The following is a 22311-nucleotide window of genomic DNA, read 5'->3' on the forward strand; positions in this document are numbered from 1 at the left end:
TTGGTATCGAAGTAGTTGGAAAATTCCAAAGAATAAAGTATTGTAACAAGTAATGGTGTGTTGCACCGAAGCAATTTTGCCTTGGGTCACTCTTGTCTAAATAATTCTTACACTTTCACCCTTGAACCCCTGTATGTAGATCTGGACTTCTCTGCTAAGGACTACCAGGCTGCTACCAATAAAAACAGTCCCAGTTGGGGTGGTGAGGCAACGACGGTTCAGGCAGAAGCAAGTTTTAAGATGGAGTTATGGGCAGGCTTCAGAGTTGCATGGTCAGTGACAGGCAGAATGGTCTTGTCATTTTTTTAAATTCTGTCTTGAAATCCATCCACAGGATAAAGATACATTAAATATTCACAGTTACATTTAAAGATAACAGAGTACACAGGGGTTAAAAAAGGGTGACCTTTGAATTAAAGAAAAAAAACTGTTTTCCAACATACAATGGGTATTGTTAATTCCTAATGTGTGTTACTCTAGTGCTTTTATAGTGCTATACAAGCTCTGCAGGATTACCACCTACTCTAATTACTTACATTACACATTCTAGGAAGGATATTTAGCTTTAATACATACATTTTCTATTTGAACTTATTTTTATTTCCTTATTATAGTGAACAAGCTTTCTTGTAATTAGGTAGGGACCAAATGTCAATGTTTATGCCAGATCTGATTCCTAACTAATTGGTACACATAAAGTAATTAAACATTGGTAACTACCTGTACTCTTGTATATAGTTTTGAAAGCGATTTAATGATTTGATTTTCTTTTCTAAAACACACTATTTTTTTTTATAAGCACAAATAATCATGATGGATGCCTCGATAAAAAAAATTAATAAAAATAACTTGATAAGTTTGTTGCCAGACTAAGATAACATATTTTATATACCAAGCAAAGCAGAAACAAAATTATGGAGTAACACCAAGTTATAACTCACTTGCTTTGCCTTTCCATGCTGGCCAACCTGAGACTTTCCCATCGGGAATTGAGCAGATTCATCTGTTCCTGGATTTCATTTTCTTCATCATCAGAAAGTTTCCCAGTAGACAATAGTTGACTTCCAGCTTGCAAAACTCCTCCAACATTTCCCTGATGAGATGTTAATTCCATCATAAAGCCCTAGAAATGAACAAAACTTTTACTGCAGGAGTTGAGAATAGTTAAATTTTATCTCAAAATAATTATATGCTAGGATATAAAGCTGATTTCCAACCTAACATAGGTGCTAAAATTCTGAAGGACTTAGAGATAACAGAATGCTGAATCTTCGATAAACTTCTAAATTATTCTGCTTCATAGAACATTTTCCTTCTAAGATAATTTAGCAATAAATTGTTATTTTCGACTACAACATATGTTTCTAAGGCTTCACAGTTCCAAGGGAGATACAATTGCTATACATAAAAAGGCATAGTAATTAAGGTTTAAGGATATATGAAGCACAAATATCACATTGGTATAAATGTGTAAGACCATGCATATAAACTGTATGTTACACACAGGCTGAGCAGTGTCTATATCATATGTACTCTAGTATAAGCCATCCCCAATGTATGCCGAGGCCCCTAATTTCACCCCAAAAACCCAGGAAAAGTTATTGACTCGACTATAAGCCTACACGTCATTAACACCCCCGTCATCATCACCCTGTCATCATCACCCAGTCATCATCCTCCCCTTCATCATCTCCCCTTGTCATCATCCAGACCCCCGTCATTAACACCCCCATCATCATCACCCCCTTCATCATCACCACCTGTCAATACCTTCTCAGTGGTCTTCAACCTGTGAACCTCCAGATGTTGCTAAACTACAACTCCCAGCATCGTCCAGACCCCCTTTTGTTTTCTACTCACCTCCCCTAGGTGGGAAGGAAGGGTGAGCTGGTCCGGGCCATCTATGCTGCAGAGACCGTCAGGTGGGGAGGGCTAGTAGTTTCGGGCTGTCCATCTTCACCGGGAGGCTCTCTTCTCCTCTCCGGCCCCGGACTACTGGCATTGTCTTGATGACGACGCGCACATCACGTCTGTGCGCATGAATGTCCCTGCGCGGTGGCGTCAATGCAGCGTCACTAGTCTGGGGCCGGAGCAGAGAAGAGAGCCTCCCGGTGAAAATGGACAGCCCGAAACGACTAACCCTCCCCACCGGACGATCTCTGCAGCATAGATGGCCTGGACAAGCTCACCCTTCCTTCCCGCCAAGGGGAGATGAGTAGAAAACAAAAGGGGGGTCTGGATGATGACGAAGGCCGCAGTGGTCTCCATGCTGGGAGTTGCAGTTTTGCAACATCTGGTGGTCCGCAGGTTGAAGACCACTGAAAGGGATTGACAGGCCAAAAAGTTTTTTTGTTTACTCGAGTATAAGCCGATCGGGGTGTTTTCAGCACAAAAAATTGTGCTGAAAAACTTGGCTTATACTTGAATATATATATATATATATATATATATATATATATATATATATATATATCAATCCCTAGATAACCCCTTTCAAAAATACCATAATATTGATGTGATACAATGAACAAGGGCCATTACTGTCTTTTCTTTAATGGAGTTGCCTGGTTTAAATGTTATAAATTCTATTAAAGGGGAGCCCTTGTTTAGAATTCTTATCTACTGGCCAGTGGAAAGTGTTTACACATAGCATGTATTGCTCACATATCATGTTTTAAGTAACACAGACAACACATTGATGAATAGACACTGTGTTATACTTTATTTTCCATATGGTGGCGCTACAGGAAAATTGAACACTGACTGCTAGATTTCCTTGCAGATGACCGCTGGTGAAAGGAGATCTTATCAGGGAGACCCTTCCGTTTATTGTCAAAGGGATATGTTCACCAATAGCTATTGTGAAAAGTCGAAAATGAATGTAATCCCATATCCTAGAGAAGGGATCAACTCATTAAAAGTAATATTATATGATCTTATCAAAATAGTCCATCTTACGCATAGCAACATTGCAGCTTTTTTCCAGAAAGGCTTAAAGGACATCTGTAGCAAACCACAACGTATCCCCTATCCACAGGATAAGGGATAAGTGTCTGATCGCGGGGGGTCCGACTGCTGGGACCACCGCATTCTCCCAAAAGGGGCCCCGCTTTGCCGCTCTATGTGAGTGGCTAATGCAAGTAGCGTCGATCTCCAACATTATCTGGCACCTCTTGAGATTGGACTCCAGTTTAACCCCATAGGTGCCATGGTCCTGATAGTTAGATTCTGTTATAGATCTACCACAAGAAAAATAAAGCATGGTATAGTACTCTTTGAACTTGGGGGACTGTCTGTGTAAAGCATCAACGGGCCCCTTCTTGTAGACACTCTTTGAAGTTAATGTAAGAAGTGGCTGATAGAAACTAGATACACTCCTAGGTTCATAAACTGTGTAAAAATGGCATCAACAGCATGTCTGAAAGCATTATATATATATATATATATATATATATATATATATATATATATATAGTGAAATCTGAATAGTAAAAATAATAGTTAAAAAAATGTACTTGCTAAACATGAAATTCTTACCTCATGTAAATGAAATTGTTCTTTTACTTCTTCTACATTTGAAGATATTGGCCCTTGACATTGTAAAACATCTTCTGCTGAAAGAAGCCATGTAAGCACTTGTTCCAATGATGACTGATAACTTTCTAGATCACCTCTCTGTTCCATTTCTAATTTGCTAAATGGCCTGTCATCCTTGCCTTCCATTCTCTGCAGGAAAATAATGGAAAAATTATGAAAATACCTATCGTTTTTTTTGTTTTTTTGTTTTTCTTAAACAATAACTGTAAATGTAAAATGTTTACTTCTTAAATATAGTTTTTTTTTTCATTTTTACAAAACAAGGTTTTCTAATGAATGAGTTTTCTACAAAATATAATGTTGCAAAATGAACAATTGTTTAATAAAACATTTGTTTGACTGCCTTACATTGTGTCATATTGTTTTTCGTTATTTTTTCTGTAGATTTATGAGTCAGTAATAGATTTGAATTGAGAACCTGGAGACAGGCAAAATAAGTTAACTTAAATCCATCTTTTATTTTTGTTACCTTTAAACCTCTATTAACTGATAAATATTGAGTTCATCATTGCAACAAAGCAAAGAAACTGTAAGACTGTAAATGAGCAATGGATTTAATAACACATTTGAATACTGTTGTGTGTCTTTCTTTAAAGGCTTAAGAATAAATCCTACTCAAATTGCCTTTAGCCATGTATGAATAAATTAGATAATATAGGTTGAATAAAAATAAAGTGTATGATCACGTAACCCTTTAGCTTTTTTTTTTGTCCATTTGTTTTTCCCTCCATGACTTCAAAGAGCAATAACTCTGAAATGTGACCAAAAAGCAGCAATTCTGGCATTGATTCTTTCTCTTTTTGTGATGTTAACTTTACAGAATCAATAACAATTAGTTTTAATAGTTAGAACATTTATTAAATGTGGCAAAACAGATATTGTTAATTTTGATTTATATTCCTTTAGGGATTTTACAATGCAGTCATTTGATCGCTTATACAATTAATTGCAATACATAAGTATCGCAGTGAACTGTCATTTCAGCAATTTACCTTTACTGACTGCCTATAGCAAGCTGTATTAGTAGTTCTGACATGGTAGCCATGGAGGCCTTGGGTCGCCTTGATCACCAATCGACTCACTGTGAGTGTGCAATGGGGGTGCCGATTGAACCCTGAATGTTAGAGTAGCACAGCTTTTAACTGTCTTGATACCACTGTAAATCACTGACATGTTATGCATTACCATTTAGCTCTTTAAACACTTTACCTAGCCCTGGGGGGGGGGGGGGGGGGGATGTAGGACTATCATATTTAAAATAAATTTGGTGGCAGATTTTAGCAAAACCTTCCAAAACAAATCTTGGGAGCTTTGTCCACCTTCATATAGGACATTCAAGTTCCAGTGCAAGTTCAGAACTCACTGGGTGTTTCCTCAGAAGTATGCTCATATTTTTCTGTTTTCTTAGACCAATGATCTATCCTGTACCTGTGTTAAAGCTAGTCTCAGGAAAGGTGTGGGTAGCTTCCTCCAGCTACTTGCAGTTTGACTGACAGGTCAACAGGTAAAGATAGGCAAGCAAACACCAGAGAGCACCGACACTTATAAAAGCTATAATGTTTCTAAAATACTGCAGTGCTTTAGAGTAAAACATACCTGTCAGTGTATGTCTCTGGCTGTAGTCAGTGCAGTATAAACATTCTGACTGGTTCCTTTTAAATTTTGCATGTGTTTTATGTAGTATACTGTAGAGACTTTCTGCACTATTTTACACTACACTACTGTGTGCCCATAGTCTTTTCTACATTATGTAAAGATAATCTTCCACTCTTGAAACTGTAGGCAGGATCAATGTAGAGAGCAGAAAAAGCTAAGCCAGTCTTTTGGGATGAGTAGAGGACGACCTATCAACATTTGTTTTTAAAATGTTTACATAATTTATTCTGTTATCATTATTTATTTTCAAAGTTTGTCAATATTGAACATTACACTGATGGTAAGGCAGATGAATCATGCAATAAGGATGATAAACATTTCATTTGTGCTCCAGAATGTACGAAGAAAAGGAGGATAATAAAATAACCAGAAATTAGATATTGCTATATAGATGTATATGAAATGCTTAAATTGAACATTATACCCTGTGCACTATAAATTTAGCATGTGTGCTAGCAGATACCTTGGAGGTGAAATTATCAGGAAAATGCTCTTTGGAAGGTAAACTAGTTATTATGGTGGCTTAGCAATTAAACATTGAACTGTTCACAAAAACTAGAAGCGCGTTTTAGTTTGAAATCATTATTTTAGAAAGACAAGTGCACTTCTCATTAACAAAGTCTCCTTCCAATGCTGAGACCTTGGTTATGCTTTGCTTGACTTTTAATTAAGCTACATATCAGCTATCAAAGACTCATTCCCATTACAGAACTTATGCTTCTCAGGGTAAAGCTAAGAGTTTATAAAAGAAATCAGATACACTTCACAGAGCATTTATAATTGTTGTGGTAGGAGGTAGAGACATTATGCATTTACCATGTTTTCCTGTGTATCTGTAATACGAGCAATAACTGTATGATGAGAGCTATACAATTAGGTTAAATAGACAGGGCCGCATGTTCTGCCACTGTTAAGCCAAGCAGAAAAGTAATTATTATTCACTTTAAAATGAGAATTGTTCTCGTTATATATATATATATATATATATATATATATATATATATAAATATATATATATATATATAAATATATATATATATATATATATATATATATATATATATATATAAAATATTAAACGGGATGAGTATTTAACTCAGGGAGAGTTCACCACTCCTGGTGTGACGGAGCTCCGTCACACCAGGAGTGGTGAACTGTCCCTAAGTTAAATACTCATCCCGTTTAGTTGGTCTAAGGCCCCTCATCTCAGCCAAGCCAGATAACCCTGCTCTGTACTGACAAGGGGCAAGTACCCCGAAACAGCTTTCTACAGATGGGTGCTCTTTCCTTCTGGAGAGAGAGTGAGTTCTGGCTTGGCATTAATCCTGATTAGCTTTTTATATTCCGTAACTGGAGCTAAGCTGATAGCAGGGAACATCGCCTGAAAAGGTGATGTAATAAGCTGATTTGCATATTCCCTTATATATATATATATATATATATATATATATATATATATAAGGGAATATGCAAATCAGCTTATTACATCACCTTTTCAGACAATGTTCCCTGCTATCAGCTTAGCTCCAGTTACGGAATATAAAAAGCTAATCAGGATTAATGCCAAGCCAGAACTCACTCTCTCTCCAGAAGGAAAGAGCACCCATCTGCAGAAAGCTGTTTCAGGGTACTTGCCCCTTGTCAGTACAGAGCAGGGTAATCTGGCTTGGCTGAGATGTATATATATGTTAATGGATGAAAAGTAAACTCACTTGCAAGTCCCCATGCACGTACTATGTTTGTATCTTTTATATTATCATTTATAATCTACATTTATAGTGGGGCAAAAAAGCATTTAGTCAGCCACCAATTGTGCAAGTTCTCCCACTTAAAAAGATGAGAGAGACCTGTAATTTTCATCATAGGTACACCTTAATTATGAGAGACAGAATGAGAAAAAAAATCCATGAAATCACATTGTCTGATTTTTTAAGAATTTATTTGCAAATTATGGTGTAAAATAAGTATTTGGTCACCTATAAACCAGTAAGATTTCTGGCTCTCACAGACCTGTAACGTCTTCTTTAATTGTCTCCTCTGTCCTCCAGTCGTTACTTGCATTAATGGCACCTGTTTGAACTTGTTATCAGTATAAAAGACACCTGTCCACAACCTTAAACAGTCACACTCCAAACTCCACTATGGCAGAGACCAAAGAGCTGTTGAAGGACACCAGAAACAAAATTGTAGACCTGCACCAGGCTGGGAAGACTCAATCTGCAATAGGCAAGCAGCTTGGTGTGAAGAAATCAACTGTGGGACCAATTATTAGAAAATGGAAGATATACAAGACCCCTGATAATCTTCCTCAATCTGGGGCTCCACACAAGATTTCACCCCGTGGTGTCAAAATGATCACAAGAACAGTGAGCCAAAATACCAGAACCACACGGTGGACCTAGTGAATGACCTGCAGAGAGCTGGGATCAAAGTAAAAAAGGCTACCATCAGTAACACACTATGCCGCCAGGGACTCAAATCATGCAGTTGCAGACGTGTCCACCTGCTTAAGCCAGTACATTTCCGGGCCTGTCTGAAGTTTGCTAGAGAGCATTTGGATGATCAAGAAGAGGATTGGGAGAATGTTATATGGTCAGATGAAACCAAAGAAGAACTTTTTTGGTAAAAACTCAACTCACCATATTTGGAGGAGAAAGAATGCTGAGTTGCATCCAAAGAACACCATACCTACTGTGAAGCATGGGCGTGGAAACATCATGCTCTGGGGCTGTTTTTCAGCAAAGGGACCAGGACAACTGCTCTGTGTAAAATAAAGAATGAATGGGGCCATGTATTGTGAGATATTGAGTGAAAACCTCCTTCCATCAGAAAGGGCATTGAAGATGAAACATGGCTGGGGTTTTCAGCATGACAATGATCCCAAACACACCGCTCGGGCAACGAAGGACTGGCTTCATAAGAAACATTTCAAGGTCCTGGAGTGGCCTAGCAAGTCTCCAGATCTCAACCCCATAGAAAACCTTTGGAGGGAGTGGAAAGTCCGTGTTACCCAGCGACATCCCCAAAGATCACTGCTCTAGAGGAGATCTGCATGGAGGAATGGGCCAAAATAACAGCATCAGCGTGTGAAAACCTTGTGAAGACTTACAGAAAAGTTTGACCTCTGTCATTGCCAACAAAGGGTATATAACAAAGTATTGAGATTAAGTTTTGTTATTGACCAAATAGTTATTTTCCACCATAATTTGCAAAATAAATTCTTTAAAAATCATTTTTATGGATTTTTTTTCACATTATGTCTCTCATTGTTGAAGTATACCTATGATGAAAATTACAGGCCTCTCTCATCTTTTTAAGTGGGAGAACTTGCACAATTGGTGGCTGACTAAATACTTTTTTGCCCAACTGTATATTCATCAAATAATGGGGCTTAATGCCATCTACAGTTAAAACAGGAATCTCTTTTATTAGGATATGGATAACGAATAACATAAAGAAAACACTTATATACCACATCCTAGATCTGAATAAATAAACTAATCATATGAAATCCTTTGTCTTTACATAGTTGAATGTGCTGACAACAAAATCTAATAAAAAATTATCAACAGAAATCAAATGTATCAACCCATGTGGTCTGGATGTGGAGTTACACTCAAAATCAAAGTGGAAAACCACACTACAGGCTGATCTAACTTTGATGTAATGTCCTTAAAACAAGTCAAAATGAGGCTCAGTAGTGTGTGTGGCCTCCACGTGCCCGTATGAACTCCCTCAATGCCTGGACATGCTCCTGATGAGGTGGCGGATGCTCCACCTGTTGTCTGTTCATTTACACAACAACATGTGAAATCAGTGTTGCTTCCTGAGTGGACAGTGTGATTTCACAGAAGTGTGATTGACTTGGAGTTACATTGTGTTGTTTAATCTGTTAACGACCATGGACGTCTATACTCGCCCATGTGTCATTAACGGGGAATGGGGCGGGCTCCCAACTCGAGGCCGCATCATACCGGCTGGCCCCCAGCTGATTTCTGTAGCTGGGGGGCGGTGTTAATAGCCAACATGCGGCGGACGGCTATTGACCCTTTAGATCTCAGTTTGACAGCGGCATCTAAAGGTGCCCTTACCCTGTCCCTGCTTGTCCAGTGGGGTGGATCGCCCCCCCACAGCGCAATTGTGTGGAGGGGGGGGGAATCCACTTTTGAGGTAGCCTGAGGGTTTACCTCTTCTTCACTGATGGCTCCTGCGCTAAGAATGATAAAGCCTGGCAGCACCAGGCTTTATCAATCGAGCGCAGAGCACACAGGTCAATGTGATTTTATGGAACCACATTGATCTGTATGAGGAATCAAATGATTCATCCTAAAAGTCCCCTAAGGGACTAAAAAAAAAAGTTTAAAAAGTTTAAAAACACACACATTAACCCCTTCTTTATTAAAAGTTTAAATCACCCCCTTTCCCCAAACTCCATATAAAAAATATACAAACATAATAAAAATTAACATATGTGATATGACCGCATGTGTAAATGTCCAAACTATAAAAATGTATTGTTAATTAAACTGTATGGTCAATGGCTTACTTGCAAAAAAATCCCAAAGTCCAAAAAAGCGTATTTCTGGTCACTTTTTTACAATAAAAAATTAATAAAAAGTGATCAAAAAGTCTGATGAAAACAAAAATGGTACCGATAAAAACTTCAGTTCGTGCCCTATACAGCTCCGTGTGCGGAAAAATAAAAAGTTATAGGGGTCAGAAGAGGACAATTTTAATGTATACATTTTCGTGCATGTGGTTAAGATTTTTTCCAGAAGTGAGACAAAATCAAACCTACATAAGTAGGGTATTAATTTAATCGTATGGACCTACAGAATAAAGATAAAGTGACATTTTACCGAAAAATGTACTGTATAGAAATGGAAGTCCCCAAAATTTACAAAATGGCGTTTTTCTTTAGTTTTGTCGTACAATGATTCTTTTTTCCGTTTTGCCGTAGATTTTTAGGTAAAATGACAGATGTCATTACAGAGTAGAATTGGTGTTGCAAAAAAAAAAAAAAAAAACCTCATATGTATTTTTAGGTGCAAAATTGAAAGGGTTAGGTAAGGAGGAAAAAAACAAAAGTGCAAAAACAGAAAAACGCTTGGACCTTAAGGGGTTAAGTGTTTCCTTAATTTTTTGAGCAGAGTATATCAAACCTCATAAAGAAGTTTAGGCACTGAAGACAACGACACAGGGTGTTCATGTTGAATCAGTTTTTTTTTTTTTTCTGTTTGCTTTTGCTGGTGCTGCTGCATAGTAAAGTTGGACAACAACTGTTAGCGGCTATACACTTTAATCTGCTATCATACATATATAGTTGCACAGAAGATTCGGGGAAGAAACGATCAGGGAAAAGCATGTAACTTCAATGCACTCCCTGCTGGTAACCAGTAAATAAAGCTAATATTTGAACATATGAAAATAACAAAATATATCTTCTAGTATCAGCAAGACAACGCACTTTAAATACATTGTCCTGCTTTCACTAGAAGAAATATTTTTTTTATTTTCATATGCTCAAATCTCTTTATTTACTGGTTACCAGTGGGAAGTGTCATGAAGCTACATCCTTACCATGAACTGGTTCTGCCCTGGATCTTCTCTGCAACTTTGTTATGGCTGGATATGGGCAGCTCCTTGTGACAGATTATCTTATTTAAGGTGCAAGGTGGTGTTGTGCCAAGAGCGTAACGTTAAAAGGTGAGTGCATTGTCTGTCTCACCATTCTCTACTGTGGAGTTAAGAGGTAATGGTACTCTTGCACCCATGTGTGCTCTTTTCTTTAAAAAACAAAAAAGCCTCTACTTACTTCCCTTGCTCTGATATTGTGGTGTCGGGTCTCTGACTCATTACACAGAATTGCCCTTTTCATTTAGTAAAATTAGTATTTGAAGAACATAGGGTAAAAAGTCATCTTGTTAATTATGCCCTGTGCTAACATAGAGGTGAGTATATCTTCTCACTACCTGGGTTCTCTTTACAAAACTCACATGATGCCAGACATGCTCTCCTCATTCTGCCAGCATGTAGCTTCTTGCTGCAGGCATCTTCTTCACCCAAGTGTACCCCAATAAGTTGTTTCCATAATACATTACATGGTGAAATGAAAGATGCTAGTGTAGTCCGCCAAAAACCAAGCCCCCATATGTATCTGTCTACATTAAAAAAAGAGATTAACAGCTCATAGGAGAAAAAAATCTAAACTTGACTGCACCATTAACCCCTTAAGGACGCAGCCCTTTTTCGCAATTCTGACCACCGTCGCTTTACGAATTAATAACTCGAAAACGCTTTTACAGAATATTCTGATTCCGAGATTGTTTTTTCGTGACATATTGTTCTTTATTTTGGTGGTAAATTTTCAGCGTTACTTGCATCCTTTTTTGGTGAAAAATCCCAAAATGTCATGAAAATTTTGAAAATTTTGCATTTTTCTAACTTGTAAGGAAAATGGATATTCCAAATACATTTTATTTTTATTCACAAATACAATATGTCCACTTTATGTTGGCATCATAAAATGGATATATTTTTGTTTTTTGAAAAAAATAGAGGGCTTCAAAGTAGAGTAACAATTTTCAAAAATTTCATGAAAATTGCTAAATCTGAAGGGACAGATGTTACAGAACTACAACTCCCAGCATGCCTGGGCAGTCTAGGCATGCTGAGAGTTGTAGTTTGGCAACATCTGGAGGGCTACCATTTGGGAACCACTGTAACTGTGACCCTCCAGATGTTGCAAAACTACAACTCCCAGCATGCCCAGACAGCCTTTGGCTGTCTGGGCATGCTGGGAGTTGCAGTTTGGCCTTCCTAGTGAAAATATCACTTTACTTTCACTTTCATTTACCCCCCCCCCACCCACACTGTCGTTTCCCTACCTGAGTCAGAATCCAGCAGTCTCCAGCAGGCATCTTCTCCTCCAGGTACCGGCCTCCATCTTCTCCCCACGTTCCCCTTGACATCCAGGGGTGGGCAGAATGGGGGGTTGCCATGGCCCGGAATAGCAGAAAATCGCATGTCTGAATTTACATGCGATTTTCAGCGATTGCCGACATAGGGGGGTCTCAGGACCCTTCTCAGCGATGTGCTGCGATGCCTGCTGAATGATTTCAGCAGGCGGTCCGGTCCCCAACCGGCTAGCGGCGGGGATCGGAATTCCCACGGGCGTATGTATATGCCCCACGTCCTTAAGGACTCGGGATGCAGGGCGTATGCATACGCCCGGCGTCCTTAAAAGGTTAAAGAGAATCTGACAGCTGGTTCACCTACACTAAACCCAGTATACTGGGTTATAGTGAGGGTGAACAGCTGTAAAATGAGCAGTCATTTACTGAAATCCATTGGTTAGGTGCAGAGTTGTGGTTGTAAATAGCATTATTCCTTATGCGCCCCAATGCGCATTCGAGGTAGGGAGCCAACTTGCCAAGCTCCCATGCCTCTTATTTATTCATTCCCCAGCCTGCCCCTGGCTTCATTATACAGGTTCTTCACTCTTATGTCACTAGGATGTAAGAACCTGCAGGAGGAGGTGAGTGCTCTGCTCTCTGAGGAAGTCGGTTGTTGCGAGGCTTCAATGGCACCTTCAATGGCTTCAATGCTCACCTTCCCCTGCCAACTCTCACATCCTAGTGTGACTTACTATTATGTAATGGTAATTACATGGTCATTGCCAGTGTGTTGAAACAATAATAGAATTTATGCACATAAGACCAAAATGTGATTGGGTAATGTTTTTTAAGTACTGTAACTGTGGGGTGGGCCCCCAGATCCAATTCCACAGGTGAGCCCTCTAGCTCAACATTTATGAGGGCCCTATTATCACTCCATACATTTCTTGGCTATAGTACTGCCTTCTATGATGAAAGAAGAAAAACATTAAGTTGATTGTGATATAGTGTTATTTTACATTTAAACTCTCATTTTCTTTGTATTACTCTGAGAATGATTTTTTGGAAATGCATTAAACGTATCATTTGTCATTGTTTAGTGGAAATTTGCAGCTAGTTGTCTGTGAGGAACTTGCCTTTCTGATATAGTTTACACATAATATCAAACTGCTCAGCAGTACTGAATGTATTGTTGATGAAATCCAAATTTTGTTTTCAGTAACTGAAATAGATTTCAGCCAACTGAACTAAACATCCTGCAGAGAAATTGTCCTTAAAACATTTTCTTTTCTGTTTCTTAGGAAGAAACAAAAAAAAAAAAAATGTTATTGAAATTGCTTTGCTTATTTGCTGATGGATAACTTTGCCATTTTTTCAGCTATTTGTGGGGCATTATACAGTAAATCAAGGGCAGAGTGATCGGAGTGATTTATACTCGCTAGACCGGTAAACTTCTGAGACCGGTAAACTTTTCGACCGTACTAACTATGTAACATATTTCATTATAACACCAGCCAAATACTTTGCTCACTATATTACATAATATTACAGTCTTTTTTTTTCCATTACAGTGAAGAAAGGAAATCTTATATCTTAATACTAATTAAAACAATTGTTCAGGCTCAGATTTTTAAGGCTGGGTTCACACACAATATTTTAAGGCAGTATTTTATTTTGTTTAACCAAAACCAATGAAACTGACACCGATGAAAACTATAATGGAAATATTTGCAGCTTGTTTACCACTTGAAAAAAAGCAATTGCTTCTTTTGATATCTCTGTGTACGTATCACCACTTGCAGGCATCTGTTTCCAAAAAGAGATTATTTTTACACATTAAATATAAAAACCCTAAAAAATCCACTAGTGCAGTGTTATTTTATTCAACCTGTTACCACCGGATACCATCCATGTACCCTTAGTCATACTTGTTGTTGAAACTTTAAAATTAACTTTGCCTTTAAAATGGCTCAGAAGTATGTAGATGAACACCCAGGTGAGCCAAAAATGTTATACAGGGCTTTTAGGGCTCTAAGACAGTGTTATTCATATGTTTTTTGGGCTATTGGTGAAGTACAGTTTTAGGCAGAACTAGTTCAGTCAGAACTAAAACTTTTGGCCAGAGTTAGGTGAGTCGGCAGAACAGAACTTTTGAAAAGTTTGCTCATCTCTGGTCACTAGGGATGAGTCAATCGAATCTGACTAATCCAAATTAATTACAAATTTCAGGAAAATTTTTATTTGTAATGAACGCGAATACCGCCGCAATTCAATCGCGCAAATCACTTCATTAAAACTCCATTTAGTGCGGTCCAGGTTCCAGAGGCCAGGCATCCAAAATGGCGGATCCACATGTGAGGACCATGGGGCAAGGAATCCTGGGAAGGCATAGCCTTATATAATCGGCAGCCATCTTCCAGCCAGTCACATCAGCGTTGTATTACAGAAAGAGAGGGACAGACAGCAGTGTGTGTTGCACAGAAGAGCATTTTTACAACAACGATTCACCTCCCAGTCACATCAGCGTTCTATTGCAGAGATGGACAGAGAGCAGTGTGTTGCACAGAAAAGCTTTTTTACAGCAGCGATTAACCTCAATCCCAAATCCAGCCTAGAAGCACTGAAAGGGAAGGGAGTAAGATTGAGAGAGAAAATGCAATTTTGTGTGTAGTACACAGCAACTGTGTGCTGCAGCACTGGTGTGTACAACAAAAGCTAATAGTAGCCAGCCAGTTAAAGCCTTAAGGATCAAGCCAATTTTGACCTTAAGGACCAGGTCAATTTTATTTTTGCATTTTCGTTTTTTCCTCCTCATCTTCTAAAAATCGAAACTCTTTTACATTTTCATCCATAGACTAGTATGAGGGCATGTTTTTTTGTGAGACCAGTTGTCCTTCCTAATGACAGCACTCATTTTACCATAAAATCTATGGCACAACCAAAAAAAATACTATTTGGGGAAATTAAAAAGAAAACCACAATTTAGCAAATTTTCGAAGGTTTAGTTTTCACGCCATACAACGTACGGTGTTCTTTATTTTGTGGGTCAATATGATTAAAATGATACTCATGATTATGTACATTTCTATTATGGTTGCGCTTAAAAAAAATAATAACAAACTTTTTAACCAAATTAGTATGTTTAAAATCCCTCTATTTTGAAGACCTATAACTTTTCATTTTCAAGTGGAGGTATGAGGGCTAATTTTTTGTGCCATGATCTGTATTTATTGATACCACATTCATGTATATAAAACTTTTATAAATGTTTTTTTTTTTTTTTTTATAAAATGTGACAAAAGAGCAGCAATGTGACAAAAACTTTTTTTTTTTTATGTTCACGCCGTTCACCGTACGGGATCAATAACATTATATTTTACTAGTTCAGAAAATATTAAAATATGTTTATTATTTATTTATTTTCTTTACACTTTGTGGGGTAAAATGGGAAAAAAGGACATTTACATTTTTTATTGGGGGAGAGGATTTTTCAAAATGTTTTAACTTTTTTTTAAACGTATTTTACTTTTATTTTTGCAATTTAATAGTCACCATAGGGGACTATTTATAGCATTCCTTTGATTGCTAATACTGTTCAGTTCTATGCATAGGGCATAGCACTGATGAGTGTCATCAGTGATCTGCTCTGGTCTGCTCAATCTCAAACCAGAGCAGAAGACCCGTGGAAGGTGGTGGAGGCAGGTGAGGGGACCTCCGTGCACCTTTCTGGATGATCGATGCTCGCGGTCATGTACGTCCTGGTGCGCTAAGTATGTACTTTTACGTCCTTGGTCGTTTAGGGGTTAGGGAGAGCAGAGCACTAAAAGCTTATTGTCCTCTAATAAGCATAACCTGTGCGTACTTCTAAGTGGTGTACCATTTTGTTCCTATTAAAGTCTTAAGGGCCTAGATACTGTGAAAGGCAAGCCAAAAGTACACACCTGCTGGTGTTGTAGACAAATGCTGTTTTAGGCGTACTGGAGCACATTGTCCTCCCCTCATAAGTGCATAGCACATACGTACATCTAAGAGGTCTACCATTTTTTTCCTGTTAAAGTCTTAAGGACCTAGATACTGAGAAAAGCAAGCCAAAAGTGCACACCTGCCAGTGTTGAAGACAAATACTATTTTAAGCGTACTGGAGCGCATTGTCCTCCCCTCATAAGTGCATAGCACATACGTACATCTAAGTGGTCTACCATTTTGTTCCTGTTAAAGTCTTAAGGTCCTAGATACTGTGAAAGGCCAGCCAAAAGTGCACACCTGCCAGTGTTGTAGACAAAAACAGTTTTAAGCATAGTAGAGCGTATTGTACTCCCCTCATATTCGCACTAAGTATGTCAGGCAGAGAAGTGCCAGGACGTGCATAGAGGAGTGGCAGAGGCCTAAATTCATCAGGCAGAGGTCACAGTAGACTAGGGGCAAGTGGCAGCAGGAGTTGCAGTGAGAGGCCTGAGCTCCCAGTATCTTGACCAGCAACCCATCTGCCATCATCAACTGGTTAACACGGTTATCCACTTCATCACAAGTGACATCTGAAACCCCAAGTCAACATTCGGTGGGTTCCTCAGACACTACCCTCAGTTGGCATGGCCCAGGAGCCATCTCTGTCCTCCCATTGCCTCTGTCCTATGCTGTTCCCTCACACACAGAAGTATCTTATGCTGTGGGTTGAGCTCCACTATTTAGTGAGGACAATCTAGAGGACAGTCAGCAGCTACTGCCCAGCCAAGAAGTAGAGGAGACATCTGCTGCTTCCTCCGCTAGATGGGCAAGTATTGATGAGGAGAGTGGAGTGGGAAGTGGTGTTGTGAGTGCTCAGGCTCCTGAAGAAGACACTGTTGGGGAACCTGAGGAGGACATCAGTGACGTGCAGACACAATTCGATGATGAAGCCGATAGCTCTTGGGAGCTGGGTGCAGAAGGGGCTTCATCATCATCAGAAGAGGGTAGCATGTTGCCCGTGAGGCAGCAGCTGAGTCAGCAAGGTGGTAGCATGGTTAGCAGTCAGCACGGTGGCAGAAGTCTGGAGCCAAACATGCCTGGGGTAGCCCACCTGCTTCGCAGCAGCCTACCTTCCTGAGAGGTAGCGGCACAGGGGTTCCTGGAGTTGGCGGCAGTCAATCAGTGCAGACTGTTGGCTTGTGCCGAGCTGAGGTGGAGAGTCCCAAGCCATCATATCTTTGCAAAGAAGGCAGTACCAGCCCTGCACAATTTTGTGGAACAGAAGGTGGGCCAGTCCTTGAGCCTGTTGGTGTGTACCAAAGTGCACGGCAGCTCTGAAGTGTGGAGCTTTAACTATGGTCAGGGACAATACGTCCTTTATGGCCCACTGGGTAAAAGTGGTTCCTGCACAGCCACAACAGCAACTTGGACAGGTCACGCTGCTTCCGCCACCATGCTCTCAGGCCGTTGGTGTGCGACTCTGCCTCCTTATCCTCCACAGTGTCCTCAGCCTCCACTGCACAGACAAGTCTCAGTGCACCTCCAGCATACCATGTGTGCAGTCACACAGGGGAGGAACTGCTAAAAGTCATTCATCAAGAAATTTTATCATGGCTTACTACACAAAAACTGGAAATGGGAACCATGGTGACCGACAATGGGAAGAACATCTTGGCCCTCATTTACTATTGCAAACCCGACATGTTTTGTCAGGACGTCCGCCATTTTCGGGTGCATTGCGCCTGAAATTCTGTCTGCGCCAGAATTTGTGCCTGAAATTCTGTCTGCGCCTGAATTTGCGCCTGAAATTGCGCCTGAAATGGAAAAAACCCAACTAACTCTCCATTTTGCTAAGAAAACCCAAACAAGGGGCGTGGCCGTCGGGAAAAGGGGGCATGGTCACAGAAAAGGGGCGTGTCCCCGACATTTTCACAAAATCCCAACATATTTACTAAAGTTTCCACAGAAAATGTGGTGGATTTCTGCTGAGGAAAACCCTACAGGTCAGAGCATGTGTAAAAAAAGCTAAGTGGAGGGAAAGTGGAAACTGTAGGGAAATCTTAGTAAATACCGTGGAAAATAAATTGTAGGGAATTAAAACCCACAAAGAAATCTACACTCCACTCTTAGAAAATAAGGGCCCTTGTCTGCTCTGCGACAAGGCAGCCTGAGATATGCGCCCTGCATGGCACACGTGTTCAATCTGGTTGTCAAGTGGTTCCTGAAGTGTTCCCCCCATCTGCACGACATCTAAACAATGGGAAAGAAACTTAGATCTGCTGGCCTTCTGGGCAGCCAAACTTGATTTGTGGCAGCAACTAGCAGAGTTTGCCCTGGAAAAGCTGTCCTGCCGGGCCAGTAGTGTGCCATCAGAGTGGGTGTTTAGTGCGGCGGGGGCGATAGTAACCCCAAGGAGTACTCGTCTGTCCACAAAAAATGTGGAGAAACTGACCTTTGTGAAGATGAATCAGGCATGGATCATATAGGAACTCCACCCACCAATTCCTGATGCATCAGAGTAGATTGACCATGGTTCCACACTTCACCAACACTTCACAAATATGGATAGTTCCAAACGTATTTAAGATTCTGCTCCCCAGTTACAGAGATTCCTCGGCATCAGACTACAAGTAAGTATTGAGATTATGCATTAGCTAAAACTTTACTTTTCTTAGGATAAAATATATGTACCCATTTTTTTTTTATCAAACAAAAGGAAAGGTGTGCAGAAAACACCATGTGCCACCTACACCACCAAGTATTGATGTGATGCAAAGACCTCTAAAAGACCTCAAAGTATGGTCCATTGTAACCGGTGGGGGTAAAAACTTCCCCTGTAAGGCCCTACTCGGGCATTATTAATTCCCTTCTTGGCAAGTGTTACTGGCCCTAAAATGGGCGGCCCCACACAGGAACCTCTCCCTATTTCCACCTACAAACACTGCCATTTCACATGTTTTTTAGGTGGAAATAGGGAGAGTTCCCTGTATGGGGCCACCCTTTTTAGTGCAAGTAACACTTGCCAAGAAGGGGATTAATAGGGCGAGAGTAGGGCTTTACAGGATAATTTTTTACCCCCACCTGATACAATGAACAATACGTTGTTCCCTTACACCTTTTTGAGGGAAGTGTTACTCGTCTTAAAAAGGGTGGCCCCACACAGGAAGCTCTCCCATTTTCCACCTAAAAACCCTGTGAAATTGCAGTGTTTGCAGGTGGAAATAGGGAGAGGTTCCTGTGTGGGGCCGCCCTTTTTAGGGCGAGTAACACTTGCCAAGAAGGGAATAAATAATCCGAGAGTATGGCCTTACAGGGAAAGTTTTTACCCCCACCGGTTACAATGAACCATACGTTGTTCCCTTCCACCTTTTAGAGGTCTTTTTCATCACATCAATACTTGGTGGTGTAGGTGGCACATGGTGTATTTTGCACACCTTTCCTATTGTTTGAATCAAAAAAAAATTGGGTACATATATTTTTATCCTAAGAATATTATTAAAAGTTACGTTTTACGTAATGTATATGCTCAATATTTACTTGTGCACACTAACACTTTTACAAAAGAGACCATTTTCTTCTGCCTACGTGCCTCAACTACTATTCTGATCCTGCCACCCGCCTGATGCCACACATCTGATGATAAGTTTTCCTTTTTTCACCCACCTCACTGGGTTCTGGTATTACCACCGACCGCCCCACTATGTCACCGGGTCACTTTCAGGACTCCTGATGCTGCTGATGCCACCTCCAGGCTGTCTTATTCTGCCACCATATGTTCTCCTCATGCTGCTGCCTCCTCCAGGCTGTCTCATGCTGCAACTATATGGGCTCCTCATGATTCTGCCACCTCCAGGCTGTGTCATTCAGCCATTATATGGTATCCTCATGCTGCCACCAACATCAGGCTGTCATTCAGCCGCTATATTGTCTTCTCAAGCTGCCGCCAAATCCAGGCTGTGTCATTCAGCCACTATATAGTCTCCTCATGCTGCCGCCAACTCCAGGCTGTCATTCAGCCACTATATGGTCTCCTCATGCTTCCGCCACCTCTAGGCTGTGTCACTGTACTGCCATGTGGTCTCATCATGCTGATGGCACATTAAATAAAACGTTTTAGGTTCAGTTATTGGAAATCTTCAATTTAAATATAAAAAAATATATTTAATCTTTTCAATTGTGAGGCCCTATGGTCTCGTCAGGATGTTATCACCTCCAGGCTGAGTCATGCAGCCACTATATGGTCTCCTCATGCTGCCGCAACCTCCACGCTGTGTCATTCAGCCACTCTATGGTCTCCTCATACTGATGCCACCTCCTAGTTCTGTCCTTGTGCCTCTCTGCGACAGTGATTCTAATAGCGACACCTCTAATCTGCATGTCATACTGAATAATAGTATTATTTCACTAACCCAGCACACACCCTATGCGTGTTACAACAAGGCAAAGTGCTCTACACCCCTATTGAGGCTCTCTGTAGACCAGAAACAGCCTTTTTTAATACAGATTCGCCACAAATAAATTCGGACCGAACCACATTTTTTTGGTTGAATTGGCCTAATCGTATTTTTCAAAAATTCGCTCATCTCTATTGGTCACCGCTGGCCACTCATTTTTTAAAATAGTAGGATAAGTGTACTTAAGGGGTACTTTATTTAAAAACAATGCTGCAGTCTGGTAGGGCTGTAAAATAGTCAGCTAACCTATACTATCTTGGTCAAGCAGGGAGAAGGTAAGTAATCAGGGTAAGTTTAAAAAAGGCACCAGGGCAGAACAGAATATTCAAGGTGGGCTAAGCTGGGTGAGTATGCGGTAGTTTGCCAATTTACAGTTCCAGCAGGATGCAGGTTAGTTTTTAAAGGGGTACTCCGTTGCAAAACATTTTTTTTTAAATAAACTTGTGCCAGAAAATTAAACAGATTTGTAAATGACTTCTATAAAAAAAAATCTTTACCCTTCCAGTACTTTTTAGCAGCTGAGGAAATTATTTTCTTTTTGAATTAATTTCTTTTTTGTCTTGTACACAGTGCTCTCTGCTGACACTTGATGCCCGTAAAAGTAGTTGTCCAGAGCAGAAGAAAATCCCCATTACAAATCTATACTGCTCTGGAAAGTTCCTGACACGGTCAGAGGTGTCAGCAGAGAGCACTCTGGACAAGACAAAAAAGAAATTCAAAAAGAAAAGAATTTCCTCTGTAGCATACAGCTGCTAAAAAGTACTGGAAGGGTAAAGATTTTTTTAATAGATGTCATTTTCAAATCTGTTTAACTTTCTGGCACCAGTTGATTTAAAAAAAATGTACCCTGAAATATTTTGTTACATTTTTGTATCATCAGAAATATTTTGTCTTTTTACAGAAATTGTTAACCTTGCAATTTTATGACCTGACTAATTAATCAGAAATTTTTCCATGCTATTATTTGTATAAGGCCTTGTCTCTTCTTGCTCTTTTTTTTGGGTCTCAGCTAGCTTAAAGGGGTTATCCAGAAAGGGCCCTGACTCTCCCTGCTAAACTCTCTTGTCTCCACGTTCCAAGCCTGTCTCAGAAGTGATGGCCCACTTAGCCAATGAAAGGCCACAATAGTCCCCACTACGGTCTGTGAGTGGGTCATCATGGTTAAGATTAGTGTGTCTTAAAAGATGGGGGGGGGGGGTAGAGAGGAAAGTTAGGCCCTTGTCCTGTGGATAGGGTATATGTTTTTAACAGCTGGATAAGCCCTTTAATTGTCTGGCACAGAATCATGTACTGGCACCTTAAAACAAGTGTCAGAATCTAAAAACAGCAGCTGAGAAAAGGGTGTTAATGTTGTGAACTTTATATTTGTGTCCTTCTTACTCCAATTTTCCTTTTCACTGCAGTTTTCATTATAACAGTGATGTTTTAGATATCTCCAATCAAACATCCCACTAAGGAAAAATATATGGAAGAAGATAGATTCAGATTTTATCTGTCATATGTTATTTTTATGAGAAAATGGATTACTTCAGATAGCCCTGGAGGCTTTTCAAATAGTGTATGTTTAGATGGGCTGATTATCCTTGGCTGTACTGAAAATGTAGCACTCTGTTGTACGGCTAGATAAAATAAGATACAGCAATAAATATATATTAAAAATAAGCAAAATAATAGAATTGGTGGCTCTTTTTTCTATAGCTGGCAAGAACTTAAAGGGGTACTCCGGTGAAAAACTTTTTTTTTTTAAATCAACTGGTGCCAGA

General features: G+C 39.8%; 1 protein-coding gene across 2 annotated transcripts in view; it reads right to left on the reverse strand.

Moving 5' to 3' along the window:
• The window catches only part of DMD (dystrophin), a 2642350-nt gene that overhangs the window by 1954052 nt on the left and 665987 nt on the right, over nucleotides 1-22311 (reverse strand). For both annotated transcript variants that reach the window (XM_056556147.1, XM_056556148.1), the window contains exons 10-11: nucleotides 3538-3726; nucleotides 942-1123 (exon numbers count right to left, since the gene is read on the reverse strand). In XM_056556147.1, coding sequence (XP_056412122.1) covers nucleotides 942-1123; nucleotides 3538-3726 — 371 coding nt within the window. The remainder of the gene's footprint in view (nucleotides 1-941; nucleotides 1124-3537; nucleotides 3727-22311) is intronic.

Source organism: Hyla sarda, chromosome 2, assembly GCF_029499605.1.
Source record: "Hyla sarda isolate aHylSar1 chromosome 2, aHylSar1.hap1, whole genome shotgun sequence".
NCBI lineage: Eukaryota > Metazoa > Chordata > Amphibia > Anura > Hylidae > Hyla > Hyla sarda.